The sequence below is a fragment of the Fundulus heteroclitus genome, chromosome 24 (assembly GCF_011125445.2).
Source record: "Fundulus heteroclitus isolate FHET01 chromosome 24, MU-UCD_Fhet_4.1, whole genome shotgun sequence".
Lineage (NCBI taxonomy): Eukaryota > Metazoa > Chordata > Actinopteri > Cyprinodontiformes > Fundulidae > Fundulus > Fundulus heteroclitus.
This window is the reverse complement of record NC_046384.1, coordinates 21,596,193-21,621,231: the sequence shown is the minus strand read 5'-3', so window position 1 is coordinate 21,621,231 and position 25,039 is coordinate 21,596,193. Positions and strand designations below refer to the sequence as shown.

Sequence of the window (25,039 nt, the reverse complement as noted above, 5' to 3'; positions counted from 1 at the left end):
CCCATATATGGACCATTTAAAATGACTGGAATATTCTGACAACAGCTTCTACAGAGGTTTCACAGGTCAAACATATTTTTCTCTATTTGTAAAAACAACTGAGAGGGACAGTATTGTTCAGCATTTAAGTAAATAGTAACTCTCAGTGTAACAATAGCATTTCTTCTGTGTCTGACTTTTCGAAGAAGCTCCTTGAAAACACTCCATGTCTTTCCAAACTCAAAAGCATGAATTACACCGAGTACATGATTTAATGCTGCGCTGTAAAGTATTTGTCCCCTTACAGGTTTCTTCTGTTCAAGCTTCTCTGTCAAAAGCTGATTTTATAAGAAAAAAATAATAATAATAACTTGAGAAAATACAAGCAGTTTGTAGCATTCGTGTAGTTCCTTGCAGAAATATTTTAATTCAGACGCAGTGGATTGAGTCTATGAACGGTCTCAACCACATTTAGATCAGGACTCGGTAGACAAAACCTTGCTGGTGGGATCTGAATCACCGACCTGCTGCATAACCCAAACGTGCTCAGGGACATGAACTGATGGCAGGAGGTTCTCCTTCAGGATTTTCTGCCAGAGAGCAGAAATCATCTTACTGCAAACCGTTGAGGTCCCGCAGCAACGCAGCAGGCCCAGACCATCACGCTTCCCCTACTTTTACAATCTCTGAGTCTGAAATCCTGCGTTAGTTTAACGTCAGATGTAACGGAACACAGACCTTAAAGACTGCCAGTCATCGTCTCATTAGTCCACAAAATATTTCACCCAGAATCTCAGGGAAGGGCACGATGTGTTTGTCAAATCCTTCACAAACAGAGCCAGGATTTTAGGCTTTTATTCATTTGTCTTGTTTTCCTTCTATTTTTAATCATCATATTTTTGGTGATCACTTGGACGGCAGTCGCTTCAGACAGCATCTCCGGGTGCTGATGCTGTGTGAGCCTCTGAGCAGTAGAGACATTGTCCTTCTGCGTAAGCCTTTGTTACATGTTTAATGATCTGGGGGGGGGGGACACCAAAACTTTTCACAACACTGCATAGCAGCAGCGTGGTTGTGGTGGAGTGGACAGGGCACAGAAGTGGTCCTGACCTCTGGATCCATTTTCCCTTTGGGATTGAAATGCGGTATTAGAATCCGAATTAGGCCTTTCTGTTAGATCCCTGAAAGCTCCTAATGGATCTGGGGTTTTAATTAGTTTAGATCATTTCAAACGTTCAGCGCAATTAAGTTAAAAAATTTTCCCCTTTTCATAATTAGCATAATTAGTCTGGATTAATTAGTCTCGCGTTTCATCGTCAGTTTTTTTTAAAAGTTGACTTCTTTTTGTTTCACTAGACAAAACATAATTTGATTAACCGTGAATATAATTCTACATTTTAGTTGGCAATCTCTGCATTCTCACTGAAGCAATAATTCATCTTTGCATCAGTTTTGACGAAATGTTGAAGCCTGAGGATTAGTGATCCTTACTTAGTGTGCGATAAGCATCACTTCCCGACACAGAAATATTCACTACAGAGAGAATTGAGGAGGACCGACATCAAAACAAGTAGGTTTTTTCCAACTCCGTTGCACCAAGCCTCACATAAAGCAGTTACCTTCAAGCTCTTCCTTCTCAAAATTGGTGTTGAGCATAGAACGTGTGCCCCCACGGTCCACCACCGCCTCCTCGTCGGTTCTCTGCGACAGACACAAACGAGGAGTTATTACTCAGCATCTGAATTACATTATTAGTGGGATGCCTCCTGTGTTATTGTTCGTATGCGGGATGTAGTTTTATGTCGCACTTCGACAAAAAAAAAAAAAATAATAATAAAAAAATAAAACCTCTGTAAAGGCCCGTGAATACATGTCTCCTCACCTTTAGAGAAGCATTTCCTTCTTTATTCAAGTAAAACGAACATTTTCAAAGAGATGCTAAAGGTTGTTATGTAAGACCGCCTACACACACACACACACACACACACACACACACACACACACACACACAGATATAAAACCACCCTGCCTGTCTCGGCCCAACCCACCCCGACAACCTGCCTCATAAAGCTTACATTGGCGGTTACCATGGCAACACAGGACAACCAGCTGCGCTATGGAAAAAGCCACACTCATATTTGAAGCTCCAGAATAGGCAGGTTTATGAGTGATGGCTTAGAAAGCATGTGTTAACGGTGCAAAAACCTTAAAGGGACAGCTCAGGATTTCTGAAGTGAGCTTCCATTACAAGGTACTAATCAGGTATCATCCTAGCTGCAGTATATATATATATATATATATATATATATATATATATATATATATATATATATATATATATATATATATATATATATATATATATATAACTGTTCTGATATCTTAATTTCACTATAAACTGAGGCCAATTGCACCAAAGATTAAAGCGAAGTATTCACAATCTTAAAACAACTGTGTAGATACTACCTTCAAACTCTTGCAACATTACCTTGGGGGAGTATTTACAGAAAATGCAATTATTATTTATGTTATATTATTTATACAGTAAGGGAAGGTAAGAGGAAGGAGGAGGTATGCATCCGTAAAATAACGCCTATATAAGTCCTAGTATGTGCTTGGCCTAGGAAGATCATTGCTGATGCACCGCCTCACAAATTGATTGACTATTTCCTCTGTAAATAATCAGCACTTTCTCTGTAAATACGCATCAAATGCCAAGGGAAAGGTAGTTTAAAGGTTGAAAAACTAGAAGACACAGAGGTAGACGTAGAGTGTGTTTGTAGGTAAAGTGTGAGAAGCACCACCAAGCCCAGCAGAAGCTTTTGGTGGTACCCCCCGTGCCGCACAGGACAAGGACCTGCAAGAGAGCGAGGATTGTGGAACAAAGAGTCGGTGGGCTAACTAACCCCCCCCCCCACGATGCTAAACCACCCCAACGACGGCAGCCAAAGACCGCTACCACTCTGCACCTCCAAGTCCCTACGAGGCTAAATGAACACGACCCAAAACTGAAACAATACTAGTGGTGGCCTGAACGCATCAAGCAAATCAGAGACCTCACCACAACTCTTGTTCCACATTTGCCAGTCACCAGTCCACCGGACAACCCATGGCTTCCTCCTCGAGAGCTAAAATATCAACCTCTCATCAGCTGTTAACAGAATATCAACTCTAAAATCTGGAACTACATCTTTAAATCATGCAAGAGCTACAAATGCTCAGTGTGTTGAATAGTGGTAACAAGGGGTACTATAGTACTAATGACTTTAGCCTCATTGTTATAGGTTATTTCATGCTAAAAAAAAAAAGGCTACGACTTAAAAAAAATAAATTAGTAACCTGTCTCTGACTGCTTTTGCTATTTAATGTCTAAAAAGGGACACTGGCATCTATCCGCTGTTTATTCAGTTCCTTATTTAAGACGCAAGAGGGATAGAGGCATTGTTTAATGGGCCTCGAATGCCACATGAAGACATGTCAGATTAAATAAAGCAACACAGAGATCTGTCAGCACTAAAGAGGACACAACGGGACACCAACATCTCCAGATCATAGACCAAGGTATGAAATGTTGTAAATGTTATAAAGCGAGTTGAGTGAAAGCTGTGTTTATAAAACAATGTAATTTCCCGTTTTTTTGTTTTTTGTTGTTGTTTTTTTTCTCTTTTACTTGGGAGAGCACTTTAAACTAAATCAGCACACGGAAGAATAATAAAAAAAATACACCAAAAGGTTAATTGTGAAATGCTGAATGTGGTTGATAGCCGTGATTGTTGGCGGTCTGCTCAACAGAGCAAAAGCACAGCCTTGAGACGCTTTCTCACTCAAACGTGTACAGACATACAGTAGGCCAGAGCTGCAGAGGAGAGGGGACAGATGCTGCTTGCTGACATACTTGCTGTACAATATGAGCAGAGGGATTCTGTTCAGTCTGACCGAGCTTGAGTTACGGCATTTTACAAAGAATGGGGGGAAAATAGACCCTCTAGATGTGCAAATTTGGTAGATTTGCTTGTACATGTTTAAATGTACAAGCGGCTTGATTATTGTGGACATACTTTCTAAGTGGGACAGGAAGGTCAAAACAGAATCTGTAATATTTTCTTCGCAGCACCACATCGCTTTCAGACAAACCAATCCCATCTACTGCTTGTCCTATGGGACCTTCAAATTTTCCTTGACTTTTTTTTTTTTGTTATCTCTTTCTATAATCTACTCATCTCCTAGTAACAGCCCATTAAATACAATAAAGACCGACATCCAATATCCATGACGGATGCTACGCCCTGCTTTCTCTGCCCCACACAAAGCGCCCTGCGTGGTATGACAAATGAGCCAGAATCTCCTCCCTGCAGGTCCCAGCTTCTATTTATAGGCACCAGTTTTTTTTTTTTCTCCGGCTAACGTCGCTGACCCCAGACCAGCAGCACGGCAGCTCACCAATCCGGGCCCGAGATTAATCTGTGAACATTTATGACGGGATAAAAACCTCGTTTCTGGCCACCGGATCGGCATCGGACGGGGCCCTACGCGGCGGAGAGAATTAACTCTGCTGCCTCTCTGCTCGCTCCGACGCGTGGCGATGGAGAATTTCAGAGCGAACGGGAGCACCGAGCACGTGACCAGGACTCCGGGGGGGGGAAGCTGGGGCGGGAGGGGCGGAGGAGGAACATCGTGAACAGAGTGTAGCGTGAACCAAATTCAAGCGCGCGACTGTTTACCTTGAAATGTTTCTGTTTCTCTCTCCAACCTGCCAATTTATTTTTGCCCCAAAAAGCATCCACCGGTGCATCCGAAAGCAGGCCCCCCCCCCCCCCCCCCCCCCCCCCGTTTGTCCTGTGCGTGCAGAACTCATCCTGTACAGGCTCTCTAGTGCATGCACATACTGCAGGCTGTGGTGTGATGGGGAGGAGCAGCGTGGATGAGTGAGCAACATGGGAACAAACCGAAGACGCGGGGAAGCTCGGATGTCACAAAGCGTTAGGTGCGAGTGTCTGCATTTATCTACATGTGGGCAACAAACGGGTTCAAGCACTCGCACGGCGACGGGTGCTGAGAAACCATCACTTCTGGAGGAAAAAGTGACGCATAGCCGCCTCTGATGTAACACAAACACTGCATGAGTACGGCGTATTACAAATGTAACTAGGGTTCTTCATTTATTTGACTCTGATTCGGTGTCATAGATCGACACAAAGTGGCGCGTGATTGTGAAGCGGAAGACAAATAAATGCAGGCTTCACCACCATAAAAAAAACAAGTAATCTGAAGAGTATGCCATGCATTTGTAATCAGCTAAAAATGCAAAATAGCTTAAGATCAATTAGGATGCATGAGATCCATATGTGAACGTCAGATTAGATGGATGTGTTGCGTCATTGTTCTCCTTGCAGGCAAACCCTATAGTCTCAAGTCTGTACACTGCAAAAACGGAACTAAAAATAAGTAAAATTTTCTTAAAACTAGTGTATCTGTCCTTGATTTGAGCAGGTAAATAAGATGATCTGCCAATAGAATAAGATGTGTGCACTTAAAACAGGAACAATTCATCTCCATCATCTTATTTCAAGTGCAGGATGTCTAATTATCTTATTTTAGCGGTCAAAATACTAATTCCATTGGCAAATGATCATATTTACCTGCTCAGATCAAGGACAAAAACACTATGTTTAAGAACATTTTGCTTATTTTTAGATCCATTTTTGCAGTGGGCTGTACCAGGTTTTGTACTTATATTGTCCCGTCTTTTGCTCCTTCAACAACAGCCTTCTGCTTGCCACTCTTCCAGAAGACCAATTCTCCCACCTGAGCTGTGGATCCCTGCAGCCCCTGCAGAGTCCACTCCGTTGACAGGACAACTACTCGTCTTGGACTCCTCAAATAAGGTCTCTATGGAAGAGTGGCAAGAAGGAAGCGATCGCTGAAAGAATACCACCGTAAGAAGTCCAGTTTGCATTTTTTTTCCCAAAAGCCATGCAGGAGACACACATGTGGAAGATGGTGCTACAGCCAGATTAGACAGTAATTGATTTTTTTTACATTCAAAAGCTAAATGACCAGGGTGGCAGAACACTAGTACTGAACATCATCCTAAACACACTATACGATGATAAAACATTGTATAGGCAGCATCGTGCTTTCCTGCTGCTTTTGTTCTGTTGATGTGAAGATGAATGGACATACCTATAAGACAATCCTGAAAGAAAACATGTTTAAGGGAGTCTGCATGTATCGCTTTTAAAACCTGAAACACCAGTTGTAAGGGGTCTGTAGAAGAAACCTTTCATTTGCAGTCATGTCTGTGAGACATTACACTAACTAGAATGTAACATTTCATTCTTGCAAACCCCAGTTATTAGGTTCAGGGGCAAATCCTTTTCACGTCAGGTCAGGTTGATCTGGATAGCCGTTTTCACTTAATAAATGAAATCATTTGCAAACGGATTCTTTTGCTGCATTTATGAGATTATTTACCCCATTTCATGTCCTTAGACGGGTTCTCTTTAGATTGATCCTGCAGGTCTGGCAGTAATTAGGTCTGGAATTGACTGTAAAAATTGAACATGGCTGTTTAGAAAAATGGGGTTCTTCACAGCCGAATCACGATCCGCCCTGGCAGGAAATTACCTATAATAATATTAAAACTGTTACATTCATGCCTTACATGGATATCTCTGTCCAGCAATTCAATAGACCAGTCTGGCCTTGGCAGTGGCCAGGTCAAATGTTAAGTTTGCTGGATAAGCATTTTTGCTGTGGGTCCGTATTTCTGGGTTTGGGCTCAGCTTAGTTCCAGGGAATGGGATTGGCAGCACACCAAGATCTTTTATGAAAATTTCATCCTTCCGACTTTGGGGGAATAGTGTGGAGATGGACCCTGACGGTCAGGTTCCAACATGGCGGCACCAATTCACCACGCAAGGGCCGTAAAGTTTGGTGTGGAGGAACTTGACTAACTTAACCTGTGGTTGAAAATCGGATGGTTGACATTTTCTTCCCACATGGTAAGCCAACCCTTTTTGAATGAAAAATAAACGAGACAGTCAAATTGTAGGAAAAGTAATGCAGTCGGTACTGATGCAGCACAACATTGTGAATTCCACATCCTCGATCCCAATATACATGCTATTCTCCGAACAGAAATACATCAGGAGCGGCACATAAAATCCTCAATTTCCTCACGTTTAGACCACATGGTTTTTTTTTTTTTACAACACTAACATACATATCAAGATGGGAAATTGTGCGACAGCAGCTTTAACATCCTGCTTCAAAAACAAGACTCATTCTTCATCTCCCAGCACCTGTTCTGCAGTATTCCTCTCTTTCGCTTTGAAGTGCCTTTGATCAATTTACCTCTCAAATGAAAAGCAGCTTTAATGTCATTTTGTTGTCTACCTGCACGTGTGCACCATGAAACTGAAGCACCACATCTGGTATTGGAGGGAGATGAAATAGGGGAGATTAACAGCGGGAATCTCAAAAATATGTCACTTTGGACAAGAAGACGCTCAATAGCAACCTTTACTATTTAAAGCCGGAGATCAAACATGCTGTTCATGGCTTATCAAGCCATCACATCTCAAAACCCCTCCACCTTTGTTCAAGCCATAATGAGATAGTGGTTCGAACGGCTTTGAACTAGCATCAAAATTGTCTTTTTTTTTTTCAATGTTAGAAAAAAAGAAGTTGGTTTTCAATATGCAATTGAGAATGGAATGCAAGAAGACTTCAAATCCATGTTTTGGAATAGTTTTTTTTTTGGGGGGGGGGGGGCACAGTAAATAAATAAGTAAATAAAGTCATGACTTCTGTTACATATTATCAGTTTACTGCTGCTAGACCAGGTCCACGTTAACCTCCTCTTCAATACCCTTCACTTTTCTAACCTTCATGCTAGCCAACAGGTGAACGGCAGAAAAGGTCGAATAAGAATGTTCTCTTCGCCTTTGAGCAGACTTTTTTTTTTCTTTTAAGACATGTCAGTCAGAAGAGGCTTTCTCTTTTTGCTTTAAACAACCTTTGAATGCAAACAAGGTGAAGTTCAGCTATTTTACTTTAAAGATGTCATGTTCAGCTTTTTGCTTAAAAAAACATAGAAACATGACTTGTACACAAATCACATTTCCTCTGAAGGCAACTTGGTAACCTTGAGTTTAGCGGTGATTTCCTCTTTTCAAATGACAGTTATTTCAGGTCATTAACAACTCCAAATTTCCCTTAGATGTTAATGTATGCATAGCTGTTGTTTATCTCATACAGTCTAGATACAAATAACCCAGCTAGCATTTTTGACGTCAAGTCACTGTTGAATCAACGTCAGGTAGTTGTGTTGGATAACCATTGAGTTTTAATTTAATTCAAATCTAATCAACGTCGGAATAGCAAAGTCATTTCAATGTAAAACTAATGTTGATTAGACTCACAACTCAAAACGGTTGTTATTTCAATGCTGAGTCCATGTTGAGTTAACAACACCATTTCAGAAGTTTGATGTTCAATATTGTTTTGAAATTAAATGACAGTTTTTTCTTAAATTGAGTCTGACTTTATATCAACGTTTAAAAATCAGTCGAATGCCAGCTGGGAAAGAACAGGTTACTTTTAATTATAGGGTTTTTGGGTCTACATTGTTTTTCAGAAGTTCACATACATTTTCTTGGTATTTGGCTGAATTGCCCTGCAAAATCCACTTTTTTAGCCCTTAAGTACATTTTGTTGTGTACTTGGTGTTTATGGGAGTGTAGAAGAGTTAAATGTAATCTGTCCAGGAGCTGTGTAGATATATTTTGTTCTGTTTGGGTCATATTTTTTAAGTTACATTTTCTCTATTATCTATCTAACAAGGTAATGGACTTTCAGCTTACCAATTTTGCAAATCAAGCATTTTAATTTATTTCCACTGTGATGTTGTATACTCCAAGCAGAAGGATGCCAAAGCCACAAGTGGATAAGTGAAAATGTTCGGCCCTTGTGTGTATTAACACGCCATTCTACAAAAATGGCAGAACACGGTGGAGTGGACGCTCTGCGTCCTGGATGGGGCAGGGATGTGAAGCGTCTCCTTTGAATTTAAAGATGCCAAAACCTGTTGCTCTCAGGCGCACCTAAAAACAAGTGTAAAAGAGGGGCTACGGGGCAAAAATAACAAGGAATTTAGACCAAAGCATTGTAGTTCTACTTCATATAGATCACAACTGAAGGATTGAAATGTGACAAGGAAGGCATCAAAAAGCAGATATGTCCCGTATAAACTGAATGACTGCATGGCGTCAAACATTCATCCATTCATTAAATTCTGTATGGGACTGAGATCAGAGCTTTGTGATGGCCTCTCGAAAACACTGACTTTGTTGTCCTTATGCCACTCATTTTTGAACTGGGGTCAAATACCCCTTTTTTATCCAAGCTCTAACTTCCTGGCTAATGTCTTGAGATTTTACGCCCATATAATGTTCCTTCCTCAAATAAAGCATCTATTTTGTGAATCGCAACAGTCACGCCTGCAGCGAAACACCCACACAACATGATGCTGCCACCTTATACCCCCGCAGTTGGGATGGTGTTTGAAGACCTGCAAATCTCTTTTGTGGTTCATTCAGACCACATGACATGTCTCCATAAATAAAGGGTTTGGTCTGTGAGTGCAAAACACTGTAAATAATCTGCTATTTTAACAGCAAAAGTTGTGCTTTTGCCATTCTTCACTGTTATAGCAAAGTACAGTTTGCTACTGTATTGCATTTTGAGTTTAAGCAACCAGATTATCAGAGATTCTGTATTGCATGACCTGTTGACAAACTGTTACTGTAAATTTACAATGCATTCTGGGAGAATTCTACCCTGGTATGCCTCAAATTAAAACCAGCCAGTTCCCTATGTGGAAATCAAGTAAACTACTGTTGCTATATTGTATTACCTTCTTGTAGTCCTTCTGTTGTGTAATGGGCTAAGTCCACGTCTTTGACATAAGGAACCCACATTCCAATCCTGACTTGCATCAAGAAGGGCATCCAACATAAAACCTCTGCCACGTCTGAGGGTGTGTTGTAATTTGCTGTGGCAACCCCTGAATTAGGGAGCAGCTGAATGGAATCACAATTACTTTCTCTTATGAGCTTCAGCTAGCTACGATGAGGTATTTTAAATAATTATCAATTCTCTTTCCGATATCTTAGGTTTTGAGTTTCCTATGATGTCACACGAGGTTGGTATGAGCTCCACAGGTTTACGTCCAATTAACGCAGATGTTGTGAACTAACCTATCCCAAAATCACAATGTTATGAGAGCATTGTCAGGGTTTGCCCAAATAGTTTGAAGTCATAGCAATATCAGTGTATGAAAACTTCTGAATTTGAATAAAGTAATGTAAAAAAAATCCCCCTTTCATTAATCTGGCAATTGGCAAATAAAAATAAACCTTAGAAAGGTTTTTCTGATTTAATGTGATGCTGTAAAAAAAGGTGTCTACAACGGATGTTTTGATCACCGTTGCTTTAAATCTAGATATATCAGCGTTTTAGATAGACGAGAAGCTATATTTAGACTGATGATGAAAAGGCAAAATATCTCATTTTGTGGTATTACAATGCATCAGCAATTCCTAACCTCACTGAATTTCCTCCGATTATGTCAAACAAAAACCACAAAGTCAATGTATTTTATTGGTATTTTATGACAGGCAATGACAAAGCAGTGCATAACTCTGAAGCGGAAAGGAAGGGATTTGTGGTCATTTGTATGCAACTCCCTGGGTCAATGTTTCATAAAATCAACTCTCTGCAACCACAGCTGAAACTTTTTTCAGTGGGTCACCTGCTCTTCTCATCTTGAGACTAACTTTTTTCCCCATTCTTTGTAAAATACCTCCACTTCAGTCAGATTGGATGAAAAGCCTTTGTGAACATCAAATTTCATCAACATTTTACCATATGATCTTGCTTTGACCTAAAGCATTTCATTCTTGCTCCAGCTGTATGTTTAGATAGATTGCCTTCTGGAAGGTGAACCTCAGGCCCAGTTTCAAATATTGGTTTTCAAACCAACTGGTTTTCTTTCAGGATAATGATTCCATCTGTTTCCGCATGTGAAAATCCTGTTTGCAGTCTCTGTGACGTCATTCCCTGCTCCTTCTCCTGCTCTCTGTGCTGCACGGGTAATCAAGGTCTGAGCAGTTATACCTGCGGTGGCTACTCCAGGGTCTCCCAGTGTGTAATCGCCAGATTATTGAAAGCCACTCAGCGTTCCTCGGTTGCCTTCCTGATCTCGACCTGTCTTGTTCCTGTGATTTCTCCTTGCTGTCTTGGCATTGTTGGATTCCCCAGTAAGCTTCTCTACTGTGGACACTGACCTCCTGTCTTTCCTCTCGACCAAATCCGTCTGCCTCTGCCCCTGCCTGGATTCTCGGGCCTCTTGTGAACGACCAAAGCCTGGACCTCTGACCTGTCTCCTGGCTTTGCCCCTATTTGGAAACCTTTGCTTGGAGTATGCCCCCTGTTACAGATTCTCTCGCTGGATCCCGGACTTGACCTTGCCTTTCTGGAAACCTCTGCCTTAGGACTGCCTTACTATGTACCCAAGCCTTGACTACATTTTCTCCTTCAGTCTCTGCCCTGCAAACGAAGGTTGTGAAGTGTCAGTCGGTGATTCGGATCCCTCAGAACGAGCCGTTGGTACCAATCATCAGAGCCAGTGCAACCTCCAGGAAAATGAGGTTAGTGGCTTTTATTCAGTGCTCTATCATTCACAATGACTTGTTGTTGGCCACTAACCCTGTTCTCTTTCCCACGGTGGTTCCGGTGTGTGCTCCTGTCAATTCCTGTTCCAGCAACCCCAGTGCATTTGAAATAAACTTTTCAAAGTGTTAGTTGCCTGTGTCGGCTGAATTACCGGATCTCCAGATTCAGTGGTTTCGTTACAGATAGTCCTGTATTTAGCTCCACCAATTTTCCTAAAAGTCTGACCAGTGTCTCTGTCCATGCTGAAGTGAAACCTTCAAACAGCATGCTGTAGCCGCCATTACATATTATTGTCCAGATATTGTATTCACGGTGATGTGCAGTCTTAGTTCCATCATGCATCATTTGCATGTAGGAGAAAAAGTGCATAGTCTTCAACATTTGGCATATCTCTAAAATGGCTTGCAGCAAACGGTACTTCTTATCACTTTCTATCTAACAATGGCTTTTTTTTTCTTGCCACTCTTCCAAAATGTCAGGTTTCTGGACCAGACGATTAAAGGGGCATGCACATCAGCGGGCCACAAACATACAAAAAAGTATAGCTCTTTATTCTTTTCTAGCAAACAAGCCAAACTTGTTGGTAGGTGAAGGATTCTCCAAGGCGCAGCGCCCAGCAATCCTTAGTGAACGTCTTCTACTGAAAAGCACTGATGTTTCTCAATAGAAGTCATCCATGGCAATAGATCAATAGTCATCCATCAATAGAAGTCATCCAGTAACCTGTAACTTCAGCATGATGCATCGAGTGTGTTACAAGCCCCAACCGATGTCTTAATTAGCAAGACAAACAGATCGCCCCCAGTGTGCGTTCCCTGTTAATAGTTATCCTGTCAACAGATTCACCCATCTGAGCATGATTTACAACATAACACTTCTCCAAAACCTTTCCCATGATCTGCCTTCTGAGTTCCCCGGTCTTCATGAGGCTTTTTTGTTCCCCAATGTTCTCTAGCAAATGTCCAGTGCCTTCATAGAACAGCTGGATTTATACTGAGGATAAACTACACAACAGCTGCACTCTACTAATAATGTGCCTTCTGTAGGCAATTGATTGCACTGGACTTTTGTGTGTGTGTGTGGGGGGGGGGGGGGGGGCATTCAAAGTAAAAAAGGATCAAACTTTAAATTTTCAGATATCTTCTTCACCCCTCTAAAGTTATGCTCTAATTTCAGGTATTACATAAATTCCTATATAACGTATAGAACAGGGGTGTGAAACTCATTTTGGTTTAGGGGCCGCATTCAGCTTAATCTGATCTCAAGAGGGCCACACGAGTAAACTCATTGCAAGATTAAATAGAACTAAAAAATGTGGACTTGTTGATTTTTATATTAAATTAATTTCACTTTTACACAATATATTATGAATAACCTCAGTGTTTTTAAGAAAAGTATGTGCAATTTCAACAATACTTTTACTCAGTTAAACATTTACTTGTGCATTATGCATAAGAACTGATCACAGTGATTGTACAATGTTGAAAAACATTTATTCACTTTTTTTTGGAACTTAAAAACACTGTCCTACATGACAAAATACATCAAACAGATAAAAATTAAGAAATGGTTTAAATTTTTCCACACCTAAAGCTTAATCTGCTAATTAAAACACAGCGCCCCTCGTGGACAATATAGGAACTGCTTATTTTCAATTAAACGAAGTACATGTTTTTCACATTCATAAATCAAGGGGAGTACTATGGCAAAAGCAGTACTGCTCCACTTGTGAAAGTCAAATCTGATGAGCTCTTTTTGGCTCTTTTTTTTTTTTTTTTATAATGATAATGCATTTAGCCACAGGGCCGGACTAAATTTTTCGGCGGGCCGGATCCGGCCCGCGGGCCGTATGTTTGACACCCCTGGTATAGAAATTCTAGTGGTTTTAATATGTTCACAATACATTATAAACGGAAGAGAGAAAAAAAACCTTGAAACCAATGGACAGAAGCTCTTAAACGAGACAGGGCACGCTAAATGGGGTAAGCTCATCTAAACTATAACACGTTTTAAACTATTAATATATTCCCTAGTCTTGGCCAGAGTGTATCACAGGCCCACTGAATCTTACAGGCTTCCCTCCAGGACTTTGTATGTGTTCACTATAACAGTGCGCACTGGAAAGAAGATATGTGACCTCTTTTCAGTGCCCTTCACGGATCTCTCCTGAGGCTCTCACAGCAGCGGGCTTGATGGACGTTTACAATTTTAGGGGGCTGAGAAATAGGACAGGTAAAGCGCATTAAAAAAAAATATCATACAAAAGGAGGAATTTGTCCCGGCCCATGCATGCCGAAGTAGCCGTGCAAGTGGCACGTCCCACTCTAAATACAGTTGCATAATGTCAATCTCTTTAAATCTCAATCTGCCTTAGTGGGACTTTCTGCAAGTGTTAAGAGCTATGGTGATTGTTGTAGATCGCAGAGCGGGAACACGGATTATCGGTGACAAAAGTGCAAGATCTGCGATTGGCTGACGGCTTCTGTTGTCATAGCTGTCATCCCCTACAGATGGCCGTGGTTACCGTGGCAATGGCAGCAGGATCAGCGCTGGTGGCATTACAGCGCGGGGCAGGCCAAGTACTCAAGGGGCATCTCTACATCACCTCTTTTCTTTTGGACAGAGCAAAAGATGAGCCGCCACACATCCAGCAAACAAGACTGAGACGAATCCGGCATTAACCCAGCATTCCTGGCCTGTGTTCAGCATCAAAAATGAGGGTTAGGGTTATACAGTACAGTACAGAGAGTACAATATAAGCTCCTCTTCTGCTCCAGAATGACAGTCCCATCTGTCAGCCCACCTAATCTCAGGTTTTCTCTCACAAATCAACTGAACTATGTCTCCCTTAAGGAAAAGAGCCTAGCCTTCACTTGCATCAGTACCATCGGTCCAGATACTGGCAACCTGACCCTAGCTAATGCCCACAAAGCTACGAAAACATTTTTTGTGTCGCAGAAATAGTTGCGACACACCAGGGTACTTTGAAAGTTGAAAAACACTTCCAAGACAAAAAGTAACATCAGTTTCAACTATTACGGCAAATGGAAATAAAAAGGGCAAAAACAGGGAAGCCTACCTGATAAACAAATCCTTTATTGAGATCCACTGAGATCATGATGTTCCTGAAAGGTTACAACGGGATGCCCGCTAAATCCCCTTGTGCTTGCAGCAGTAGTAAAAAAAAAAAAAAAAAATAGCGAAGGCTCAAGGCCCGAGTCTGACTCAGAGCTCAGGGTGTTTGAGCGTGTTGGACGGAAAGTGAGCGAAAAACCTCCCAGGACGGAGTCGGCTCGTCTGTCTGCGCGCCTCGGTCGGACGTCTCCTTCCTTCCCTCAGCCGCTCTCATCCGCCGCTCTCCCCACGCCGGAACGCGGAAGCAGCGCTGCTCCCGAAAGCTCCCCCACAACATCAGCAACCAGACAGAAAGTAGCACAGCTCCAGCTCCTGCATCTGTCTCTCCCTCTGCCTCCGAAGGCTTTCATCAAATGTTTCTGACAAGCATCCATCCGCCAATCCCCCAGGAGAGATTAGCGCTCTGACATCACCGAAGCTGCGCCGCGCGCCGTTCTGCTCCGCTGACTCCCTGAGCGATGGGGTTGTGTTGCACTACCCGAGAGAAGTCTCAGGTCACGCGCAGTCGAAGACGCCATCTCTGCCGGGGCGGATTCGCACAAGTCCTGGTGCACCGTCCCGCTATAAGTCCCATCTTGAACACAGGAGGCGGCGAGCGGTGTGTGCGCTGTGGATGCTGCAGTCCCACTGATCGCTGCATGTGCACATTTAGGTGCTTGTGGATGTATGTGTGTCTGCGGAGCGCACCTGAAGTAAAGAAGCTGCTCTCTTGCTCTATTGCATTGTCAGCGGAACATAGCAGGACGTGCTAGAAACTGATCTAGGAGGAAAAGCAGATTTTTTCTGCTATGCAACTACAATATTCCTACCTTTACAGAGTATAGTGTCTTATTTCACTTAAAATTAATTCAAAGATCACTATTCAATCCAATGTTCTTCATTTAACCGTCCCTCTTCACACTTTAAGGCAGGGGTTACATATTGCTCTGCAAAAATGAAACTAAAAATGAGTAAAATGTTCTTAAAATGAGTGTATTTGTCCTTGATTTGAGCATGCAAATAAGATGGTTTGCCAATGGAATAAGATTTTTGCACTTAAAATAGGAACAACTCATCTCCATCATCTTACTTCAAGTGCAATATATGTAATTATCTTATTTTAGGGGGTCAAAATACTCATTCCATTGGCAGATCATCTTATTTACCTGCTCAAATCAAGGACAAATACACTAAGTTCAAGAAAATCGGACTTATTTTTAGTTCAGTTTTTGCCGTTTTTCCACTGACACTGGGATAATCAGCCCTGGAAGAGAGCAAAGTAGCTTCTCTCTGCAGCAGGGGGGCCTTCCTTGTCCGCCCGCCAGTTTTTCACGGTCTAATCACCAAGTTGGATGGAGTTTTTGCGCTGATCTGAGGACACGACGCTTAAAAGAACGAGCCCAAGCAGACTTCCTCTGACTGTTCCCCGCTGACCCTCTGAAAGCCGGCGACTCCCACCGCTGTACCAGGATGCCGGATCATTGTTAAGAATCACAGCGGTCAGAGTTGTGCCAAGCTCCTGCTTCCGGGAGACCGACACTTAATAATCGCTCTACAGCAGCAAGCAGCTGTTCCAAACAAATATAGGCTTGTCATTGGTAGATGAATGAGAAAAATATAGAATCATTTCAGTTTTGGCAGTCAGGTTGTAGCCAGCCTCTATCAGGTTGTCCTTCCAGGACTGCCCTGTCTTTAGCTCCATCCACCTTACCGTGAACAACATGAAATACATATCCACATTATGATGCTACCACCACTATGCTTCACAGTTAGGATGTGCAGAGGGAGGTGTGGTGTTAATTATATAATGTTATGTGTTTAGGGCAGAAAGTTACATTTTGGCCTTATTTCTTAAATAGGCCAATAAGAGTAAAGGGGTTGAATAGAAAGACCTACAGGAGTTTTCAGATATATATTTGCAAAAACCTTTGCTTTAAACTTCAAAATAATGTGCAGCTTACTGTTGATTCATCACATAAAATAGGGGAAAAAATGTGTTGCTCTACAATGTCAAGTGTGAAGAACTTGTTGAGCTCAATTTCAAATTTTTGCCAGTTAACAGAATCAGAAACATACAGTGTTTTGTAAAAGTATTCAGCCCCCTTGGATTTTACCCATTGTGTCATATTCCAACCAATAACTTTACACTTTTTTTAAATCTTATTTTATCTGACAGATCTGCACAAAATAGTCAAAGTTGGTGAAGTGAAATCAGAATATATATATAAAATAAACAAAACAAAAAAAGGAAAATTGCCATGTGCATCCACCCCCTTTGTTATGAAGGCCCTCAAAATTTCCATCTATAATAACTCTATAATAACTCCTTGACCAAAAGAGTTACATCAACATTTAATTTCCATCCATCCATCCGTTTTCCGACACGCTTATCCCTGATGGGGTCGCGAGGGGTGCTGGTGCCTATCTCCAGCATTTAATGGGCGACCCTGAAGGAGCTGCAGAGCTCCACAGCAGAGAGTGGAGGACCTGTCCATAGGACCACAATAAGCTGTACGCTCCATAGAGCTGGGCTTTATGGAAAAGGGGCCAGAAAAAAAAAACATTAAGGGGCGACCCTGAAGGAGCTGCAGAGCTCCACAGCAGAGAGTGGAGGACCTGTCCATAGGACCACAATAAGCTGTACGCTCCATAGAGCTGGGCTTTATGGAAAAGGGGCCAGAAAAAAAAAACATTATTTATTGCTTAAAATAAGAAAGCACAGCTGAGTATGCCAAAAGTCATGTGGTCAACTCCCTAAATAAATGCAGGAAGGTGCTCTGGTCAGATGAGAATAAACTTTTACTTTTCGGCCACTAAGGAAAACGCTGTAACACCTCAGGAACACCATCCCCACAATGCAACACGGTGGTGGCAGCAGCATGCTGTGGGGAGGCTTTTCAGCAGCAAGGACTTAGGATCTGGTCCAAGTCAAAGGAAAGAGCAGGACAAAAAAGCGTACTGCTAAAGCTACACTCGAGAGGCTTAAGGGAAAACATTTATTGTATTTTTCGGATGATAAGGCACACCGAATTTTAAGGCGCACTGTGAATTAACGTGTCTATCTGCGTCTTTGTCCACACATAAGGGGCACCGGATAATAAGGCACTGCTTAAAGGGAACTAAAAGTAAGTAACATTTTCTTGAAATTACTGTATTTTTCCTTGACTTGAGCAGGTAAATATGACTATTTGCCAATGGCATAAGATTTTTGCACTTAAAATAGAAACAGTTCATATCCATCATCTTATTTCAAGTGGATATCTAATTATCTTATTTTAGGGCGAAAAATACTCATCCCATTGGAAAATATTCTTATTTAACTGCTCAAAACAAGGACAAAATATACTAATTTCAAGAAAATTTTACTTACTTTTAGTTCCCTTTTTGCAGTGCGCCCCTCTGCATACACAGCTCTCTGCTGAGAGGGAGACTTATCCCTCTCTATCCGGAGGACAGAGTAGGTGGACTGCATTGCCCTGTTCTAACATAAGGCTAAAATAAACTTAATGTTTATATTGAATTAACTTACTTGGCTTATTGTTGCTAGCGTGTACACCGGGCAAGGGCTGCCTTACATGAATGCACTTCTAATTTAGACATTACAGTCAGGCAGTCTTGTAAACAGCTCAGGGGTCTCAGACTCAGACTCAGACTTACTTTAACGATCCCAGGGGGAAATTACTTTTGTTGGCTGATCAGGTAGTGACACCATAGACATCATATACGTAGACGCCTCATCGGGCGGGTTCTGCCTATGCTGCGGATGCGTCAGAGCGTCCGCCATGTTGAATGTGGCAAATCTGCAGTTACTCTGAGTCACTTAAACAGTGTCAGAGAGAGTAGAATCTCAGAACATACTTTATATTCGTCATATTTTTATTTTTGTAATATTACAAGTTTATTTTCGTATCCCTTTGGCTTCATTCTCCTGACTTTATACTCGTAAAACAATAGAAATACTTAAAATAATCGAACCTGGCCCTATTACTCCAGGACTGAAATAGTTCTGCAAACTGTGACTATTCTGAAAATGTCTCCCCTTAATTCTCATATTATGACGTTTTTCTCATAATATTACCACTTTTGTCTTTTTTTTACTGTATTGTCCTAGGATTTTTTTTTCTCATATTAGTAACTTTCTCTTTAATACTCCCCCAAAACGTCTGTTCCTAATCACTCACACACATACACACACACACACATATATATATGAGGAATGAGGCATCTTCTCTGATCGACGTTCACTACAACAGCACTTAACCTCTTTCTGCCACATACAATATGGCGGTGACGTTGACGTACGAACCCGCGCCCAACGAGGCGTCTATGTACATGATGTCTATGAGTGACACAGTGTAATGCTACGAATATCCATAGAGCGGAGCGGCTTGTTCGCTAACCAAAGTCATACTTACACATTTTAACATGTTTTGGAGCTCATTGTACCACATAAAATCGGTCAGTAAGAACAACGAGTACAGTAGTCACAGATAAGGCGCACCTGATTATAAGGTGCACCATCAATTTTTGAAAAAATTTAAGGATTTTAGCGCGCCTTATAGTGCGAAAAATATGGTTAATGGTTTTGAATGGCCTAGTCAAAGTCCAAACATCAATCCAATTGAGAATCTGTTGTCAGGCTTGAGGATCACTGTTCAGAAGCAAAAAACATCCAACATGAAGTGGCTGAAGCAGTTTAGCCTTGAGGAATGGGCAAAAAACATTAATACTGTACTAACTTAAGTGAATTCTTACCCTCTGGGTGGGAGTGAGGCCAAGCTATCCCAATTCATCAATGCTAACTTTACATGATGAGATCTTTTACAGAATTGCATAATGCCAAAGTCAGCACTTTTGCTGACGAAATGTGGTAGCGATTTAAACTAGAAGGAAAAATTTTACCTAGATGAATGATGACCAAATATAAATCTCCAATTCTGCTGAGTCGGGGCAACACTGGTTCTATACCGTTTAAAAAGATCGTTTTGGCTCGCTGGAATTAAATCAGACAAAGGCTTTCCTGTTGAGGTCATTTTGGTGCACCAAAATTTGTTCCATTCATTAAGTGCCTGAATAATGAAGAAGCTTCTTTTACTTTCTGTATCCACATGTTTAGATGTACTAGGATTACTGCGTATTTATTAGGTTTAATTCAATCATGTTCAATTCAGTTTAATTAGTTTCAGTTCAGCATCCTGTTGTTCATTTTAGTCAATTTGGTTAAGTTCAACTTCAGTCAAGTTTATTTTAACTCACCGCAGTTCATGTTAAGTTAAATTTAATTTCCATAAATTCAGCAACTATTTTGATTCAGTCTAAATAAATCAGTTTCATTTCACTACTGATCTGTTCAGTTAAGCGGAACAGATGAGGCCATTTTCCCAAATGGTGTTTACGTAAAGAGATTTGAGACATTTTAACAAAGAAAACAAAATAATCTTTTTAAAATTAGACAGCCAGAGCACATCAGTCCGTCTGTAACATCTCTGCATTTCAGAAAAAAAGAAAAATAAACAAAACTTGTTTGTTTTTTCAAATGCTTCTCATCCTTCAGAGGACGAGTAAGACTATTGGGTATTATTTGGAAGGGGTGGATGAGATGTTCAACTTCATGTGATCGTTCTTTTAGCATTTAGCTTAATTTATTTGTGAGGTTAAAATACAGCTCAGTACATTCAAATGACAAAAACTACAGAGTGCAGGAAGAGGCAAAAACTCCCACGAGGCTAATGTAAAGCCTCTTTCCAGACAGCATAAAAAGCTAGACTAATCTCTATGCATTTGTTGAATACAATCTGAAAAAAATATCGGTGACTAGCACTTGGTGCTCACTCCTGTCCTCGGTGTGGCTCTGAGCCATCAGTTGCATAAGCAATATTTCATCAGAGTGGATGACATACAATGCAAACATGCATCAGAGCCGTTTTCCAGGACCGGCTCCGAGGCCTGCTTCGACTCTCACCCTGGGAGCTCTTCAAATTATTTGATGTGTTGAAAGCTCTAACTCCACTTAAGTCCTGTAATTGATTGAAGGCAGCCTGCTGCAGATTCCAGATGCACCATGGCATGGATGACCGCTGGGCTCCAATAATACAGGACATCTGCTAAGCAAGCTGGCTAATCACAGTTACCCAAATACAACAGTTTTAACTTTCCAATATTTTTACATTGCAATGAATATGACACCAGTAAAATGGCATTAAAATAGTGTATGAAAAACTCTAAATCAAGGAAAGAACTAAGTATACCCTTTGTCCTTTGGTTGGATTTAATAGGTTAATACAATGCGTGTGATTTACTGATAATCAGTAGCTGTAACTAGCGCTATAAAAGCAGAGGAGTTTGTATTAAGCTCATCTGAAGCATAAATGTACGCATTAACATAAGGCTGGGGCCGAAAACATCAGTAATGACATTAGAGACGCTAGTGCCACTTCCTGTTAATCAAGGACAGGATAGAAAGCCAAAATATTTCAAATCCATCCTTCTAGAGTAAACTATTATCCCCAAGAGGTAAACATTTAAGACAGCACGGATAAACATCCCAGCAAATTAAAGCCAAGAAGCACACAATACTCCATAGTAGACACTGCAAGCCTTAGTTAGCCCCTTAGTTAGAATAAAGAGAAAACCAACGTGGCTTACTGTATGTGCTCCAAGGGGAAAGCCTCTCGGCGCTATAAAGAACATGGCAACCCAGCTTGGGTTTATAAAGTTGCCTCTGATTGAGACAAAACCCTTCTGCGACAAGGAATTATGATGACACTGATGCACAGAAGTTTGTCCATTATTCACTGTTATAATCAAACACACCGCATCCCACCAGCATGGTGGTGGCAGGGTCATGATCCGAGCCTGTGTTGCAGCCAAAGGGCCTGGGAAGGCTGCAGACACATCTCTGGCACGGCTTGGCTAAAACTGGGTCACGAGCTGGACAGTAATGCCAAATATAGCAACAAATCTATGACAGACCTGAAAAAGTAGAAAATGGCCTAGTCAAAGTACAGACCTTTACATGGTTAAAATGTATTTGGTGGGACATCAAAAAAGCTGCAAAAAAATCAAAGAACCGCGGTGATGCATTTAAAAAGCTGTGTGTCAAAATTCCTCCCAATTAATGCAAGAGACTGGTGCAGGCATTCAGAAAGTGCCTATGTTATCAAGTAGGGGGAATGGTGGCCTTGTGGTTAGAGCAGTGACCAAGTCCCCGGTTTGAATCCCTAAGTCTGCCACTTTGGGTCCCTGAGCAAGACCCTTAGCCCTAGAAAGCTCCCTAGGTCGGGTTGTGGCCGAGCGGTTAGAGCAGCGCGCTTGCAGTGGCCGAGTGGTTAGAGCAGCGCGCTTGCAGTAGCCGAGTGGTTAGAGCAGCGCGCTTACAGTGGCCGAGTGGTTAGAGCAGCGCGCTTGCAGTGGCCGAGTGGTTAGAGCAGCGCGCTTGCAGTAGCCGAGTGGTTAGAGCAGCGCGCTTGCAGTGGCCGAGTGGTTAGAGCAGCGCGCTTGCAGTGGCCGAGTGGTTAGAGCAGCGCGCTTGCAGTAGCCGAGTGGTTAGAGCAGCGCGCTTGCAGTGGCCGAGTGGTTAGAGCAGCGCGCTTGCAGTGGCCGAGTGGTTAGAGCAGCGCGCTTGCAGTGGCCGAGTGGTTAGAGCAGCGTGCTTGCAGTCAGAGAAGGTTGCAAGTACCCAGTTCGATCCCCAGTCCCGGCACTCTGAGCCTGCCTGAGCAAGACCCTTAACCCCAGATTGCTCCCCGGGCGCCGCACATGGCAGCCCACTGCTCGCCAAGGGTGATGGGTTAAAAGCAGAAAACTAATTTTGTTGTAATGTATGTTTCAATGACAATAAAGATGACATTACTACTACTATTAAGGGCCACACAGTTGCAGCCCGCTGCTCCCTAATGGAAGGGTTACATGTAGAGGACGGGTTTCATTGGAATGTACAAAGTAGCAATGACAAATAACGATGACTATTACTGTAAATTACTATCATATTATCACTATAAATAAATAAAAACCTCAAAATAACAAAGAAAATAATAATTATAGAGTCCACTTACCACATCCTTGCTTTCTTGAGAACTTTGTTCCTGAAAGTCAAAGAAAAGTGGGACAAGTTAAAAGCCATTTAATGTATAAACAAACTATTTAACATGTACAAGCCTTGCAAAGTATTCCCTAAAATTCTCACTTACGTATTATGAAGCCACAAACCTCAATTTAGTTTTATTCAGATTTTATGCACCACACCAACAAAGTATTGGATCGTTTTGTAGAGCAAGGAGACAGTTAATCATCCCAGATGGTTCACGCTAGCTCTGGAGGCACTGCAGAGACCCACAGCTCAGGTGGGAGAATCTAGAACAGGATAACTCTCAGTGATGTACTCCATAAATCTGACCTTCATGGAAGAGGTCCTGTTAGCAGGACATCTTAAAGAAGGTGATCTGCTCAGATGAGACCAGTCTCCACAGAGAAACCCTGTGGTGGCAGCAGAAGCTGGTCCGAATTCATGGGTTAGAATGGCCCAGTCAAAGTAGAGAGCTATATTCCATTGAGAATCTGTTGCAAGACTTTAAGATTGCACATCACAGATGCTCCCTGTTTTATATTGCTCAGTATGAAGATATGAAGTACCCAACTCACCAGCAGTCACTCCAGGTTTAAATGAACCATATATCAGTATTTGACCTTGGGAACCTAGAACATGGTAAAGATGGTTGTTTCTAGATCCTATTAGATTATCAAACCCTTCACATAGTCATCCACATCACTGTGAAACTATGGCAACAGTAGCAGCTTGCTCTGTATGACAGGGCGGAGGGGACAGAGGAGACAGGAATGACTTACAATGACAAGGAAGCAGCCATACTGCACTGAGAGTGTGCGATGGGGTTGGAACTGAACGGCCGCGATACAGCACATCGGCCCGTCGGGCTTCACCTAAATGCTGGAAAGCCACGTCCTCGTGTAACACCACCCCAAATAGAACAGTCAGCGTATTGATTGGCCTCCAGAGCAATCATCGCTGCTTTTTATTACGGGGCCGCATAAAACAATGGACCCAATCTTCCTGCTGTAGAACAGGCCATCTTTTTTATCATTTTATATGGCACAGTCTCACCTGAATACTAATGAAGGTGGTGGGGGGGGGGGGGGCGAAGGGGACATACAGTGCTTCGGGAAAGTACATTTTGTCTCTTCATTATATTCGATTGTGGTTTTATGTGATGGACCAAAACAGAGGCGCGCACGGATGTGAAATGGAAGGAAACTGAATCCAAAAAATCCAAAAAAAGCGTGACGTGCATTTGTGTCAATCTGCTCTTACTGAGATGAAATCCAGTGCGAACGATTGCCTCAAATAGAGTGCAGTCGCTGTAACTCCATATCGTTAAATTGACAGCTGTCAAACCTCAGAGGTTTGGTGGTCTGGTGGGTTGAGGCCAAAATCAAACGTTTTGGCCGATAGGCAAAACAGTGTGTGTGACAGGAGCACGGTGAATTATCAGGAGTATAGCATTCTTATGGGAAAGCACGGCAGGGGCAGCATCATACTGTGGGAATGCTTTTCTTTCAGCATGGACAGGGAAGCTAGATTATCTATATGGAGTAATTCTGGAAGATGCTGCAAAAAGACTGAGACCTTGGTAGAGGTACACAGGAATTGTTTAAGTCAAAGCATATTGGTGTGGCAGAACGGCCTAGTCAAAGTCCAGATCTAAATTAAGTTATAGCAATACTTGAAAAGGGTTCGCAGATGCCTTCCATCCAATGTAACAATCTTTCTGTCTAAATGCGGAAAGATGGTAGAGACACACCCCAAAAAACCTTGAGGACACACAGTCAGCTACATCTGACTTTGACTATTGTGTGGGTGTGGGTGGGGGGAGGGGGGGGGATCAATATTTGTCACTTATTTCAGAAAGCAACGCTCATATTATATTGACTCATTACACAGTTCTGAAGAAGCTGGTTGGTTAGTGCTGCATCCGAGCATATTCGTAGAAAGTTGTGTGGAAGGAAAAAGTGTGGAAGGAAGAAGTTGCACCATCAACAGGGGAGAACTGGTCAGGTAAAATCCATTCCAGAATCAGGAGGAGCTTCAGAAGGAGTAGACTGAGGCTGGAGTCAGCACAATAGCCACAACACACAGAGGAATCCTACACATGGGCCACAAGCGTCTTACTTGGACTGGCGAGGAAAAGAACTG

General features: G+C 42.0%; 1 protein-coding gene across 7 annotated transcripts in view; it reads right to left on the bottom strand.

Moving 5' to 3' along the window:
- Nucleotides 1-25,039, bottom strand: part of LOC105915477 (sodium-driven chloride bicarbonate exchanger) — a 66,823-nt gene that overhangs the window by 40,108 nt on the left and 1,676 nt on the right. For 5 of the 7 annotated variants that reach the window (XM_036127837.1, XM_036127836.1, XM_036127835.1 and 2 more), the window contains exons 2-3: nucleotides 22,887-22,916; nucleotides 1,599-1,680 (exon numbers count right to left, since the gene is read on the bottom strand). In XM_036127837.1, the coding sequence (XP_035983730.1) occupies nucleotides 1,599-1,680; nucleotides 22,887-22,916 (112 nt within the window). Of the gene's footprint in view, nucleotides 1-1,598; nucleotides 1,681-4,468; nucleotides 4,568-14,797; nucleotides 15,304-22,886; nucleotides 22,917-25,039 lie in introns of those variants that run through there. The other 2 variants (XM_036127838.1, XM_036127842.1) reach the window with 2 other exon arrangements.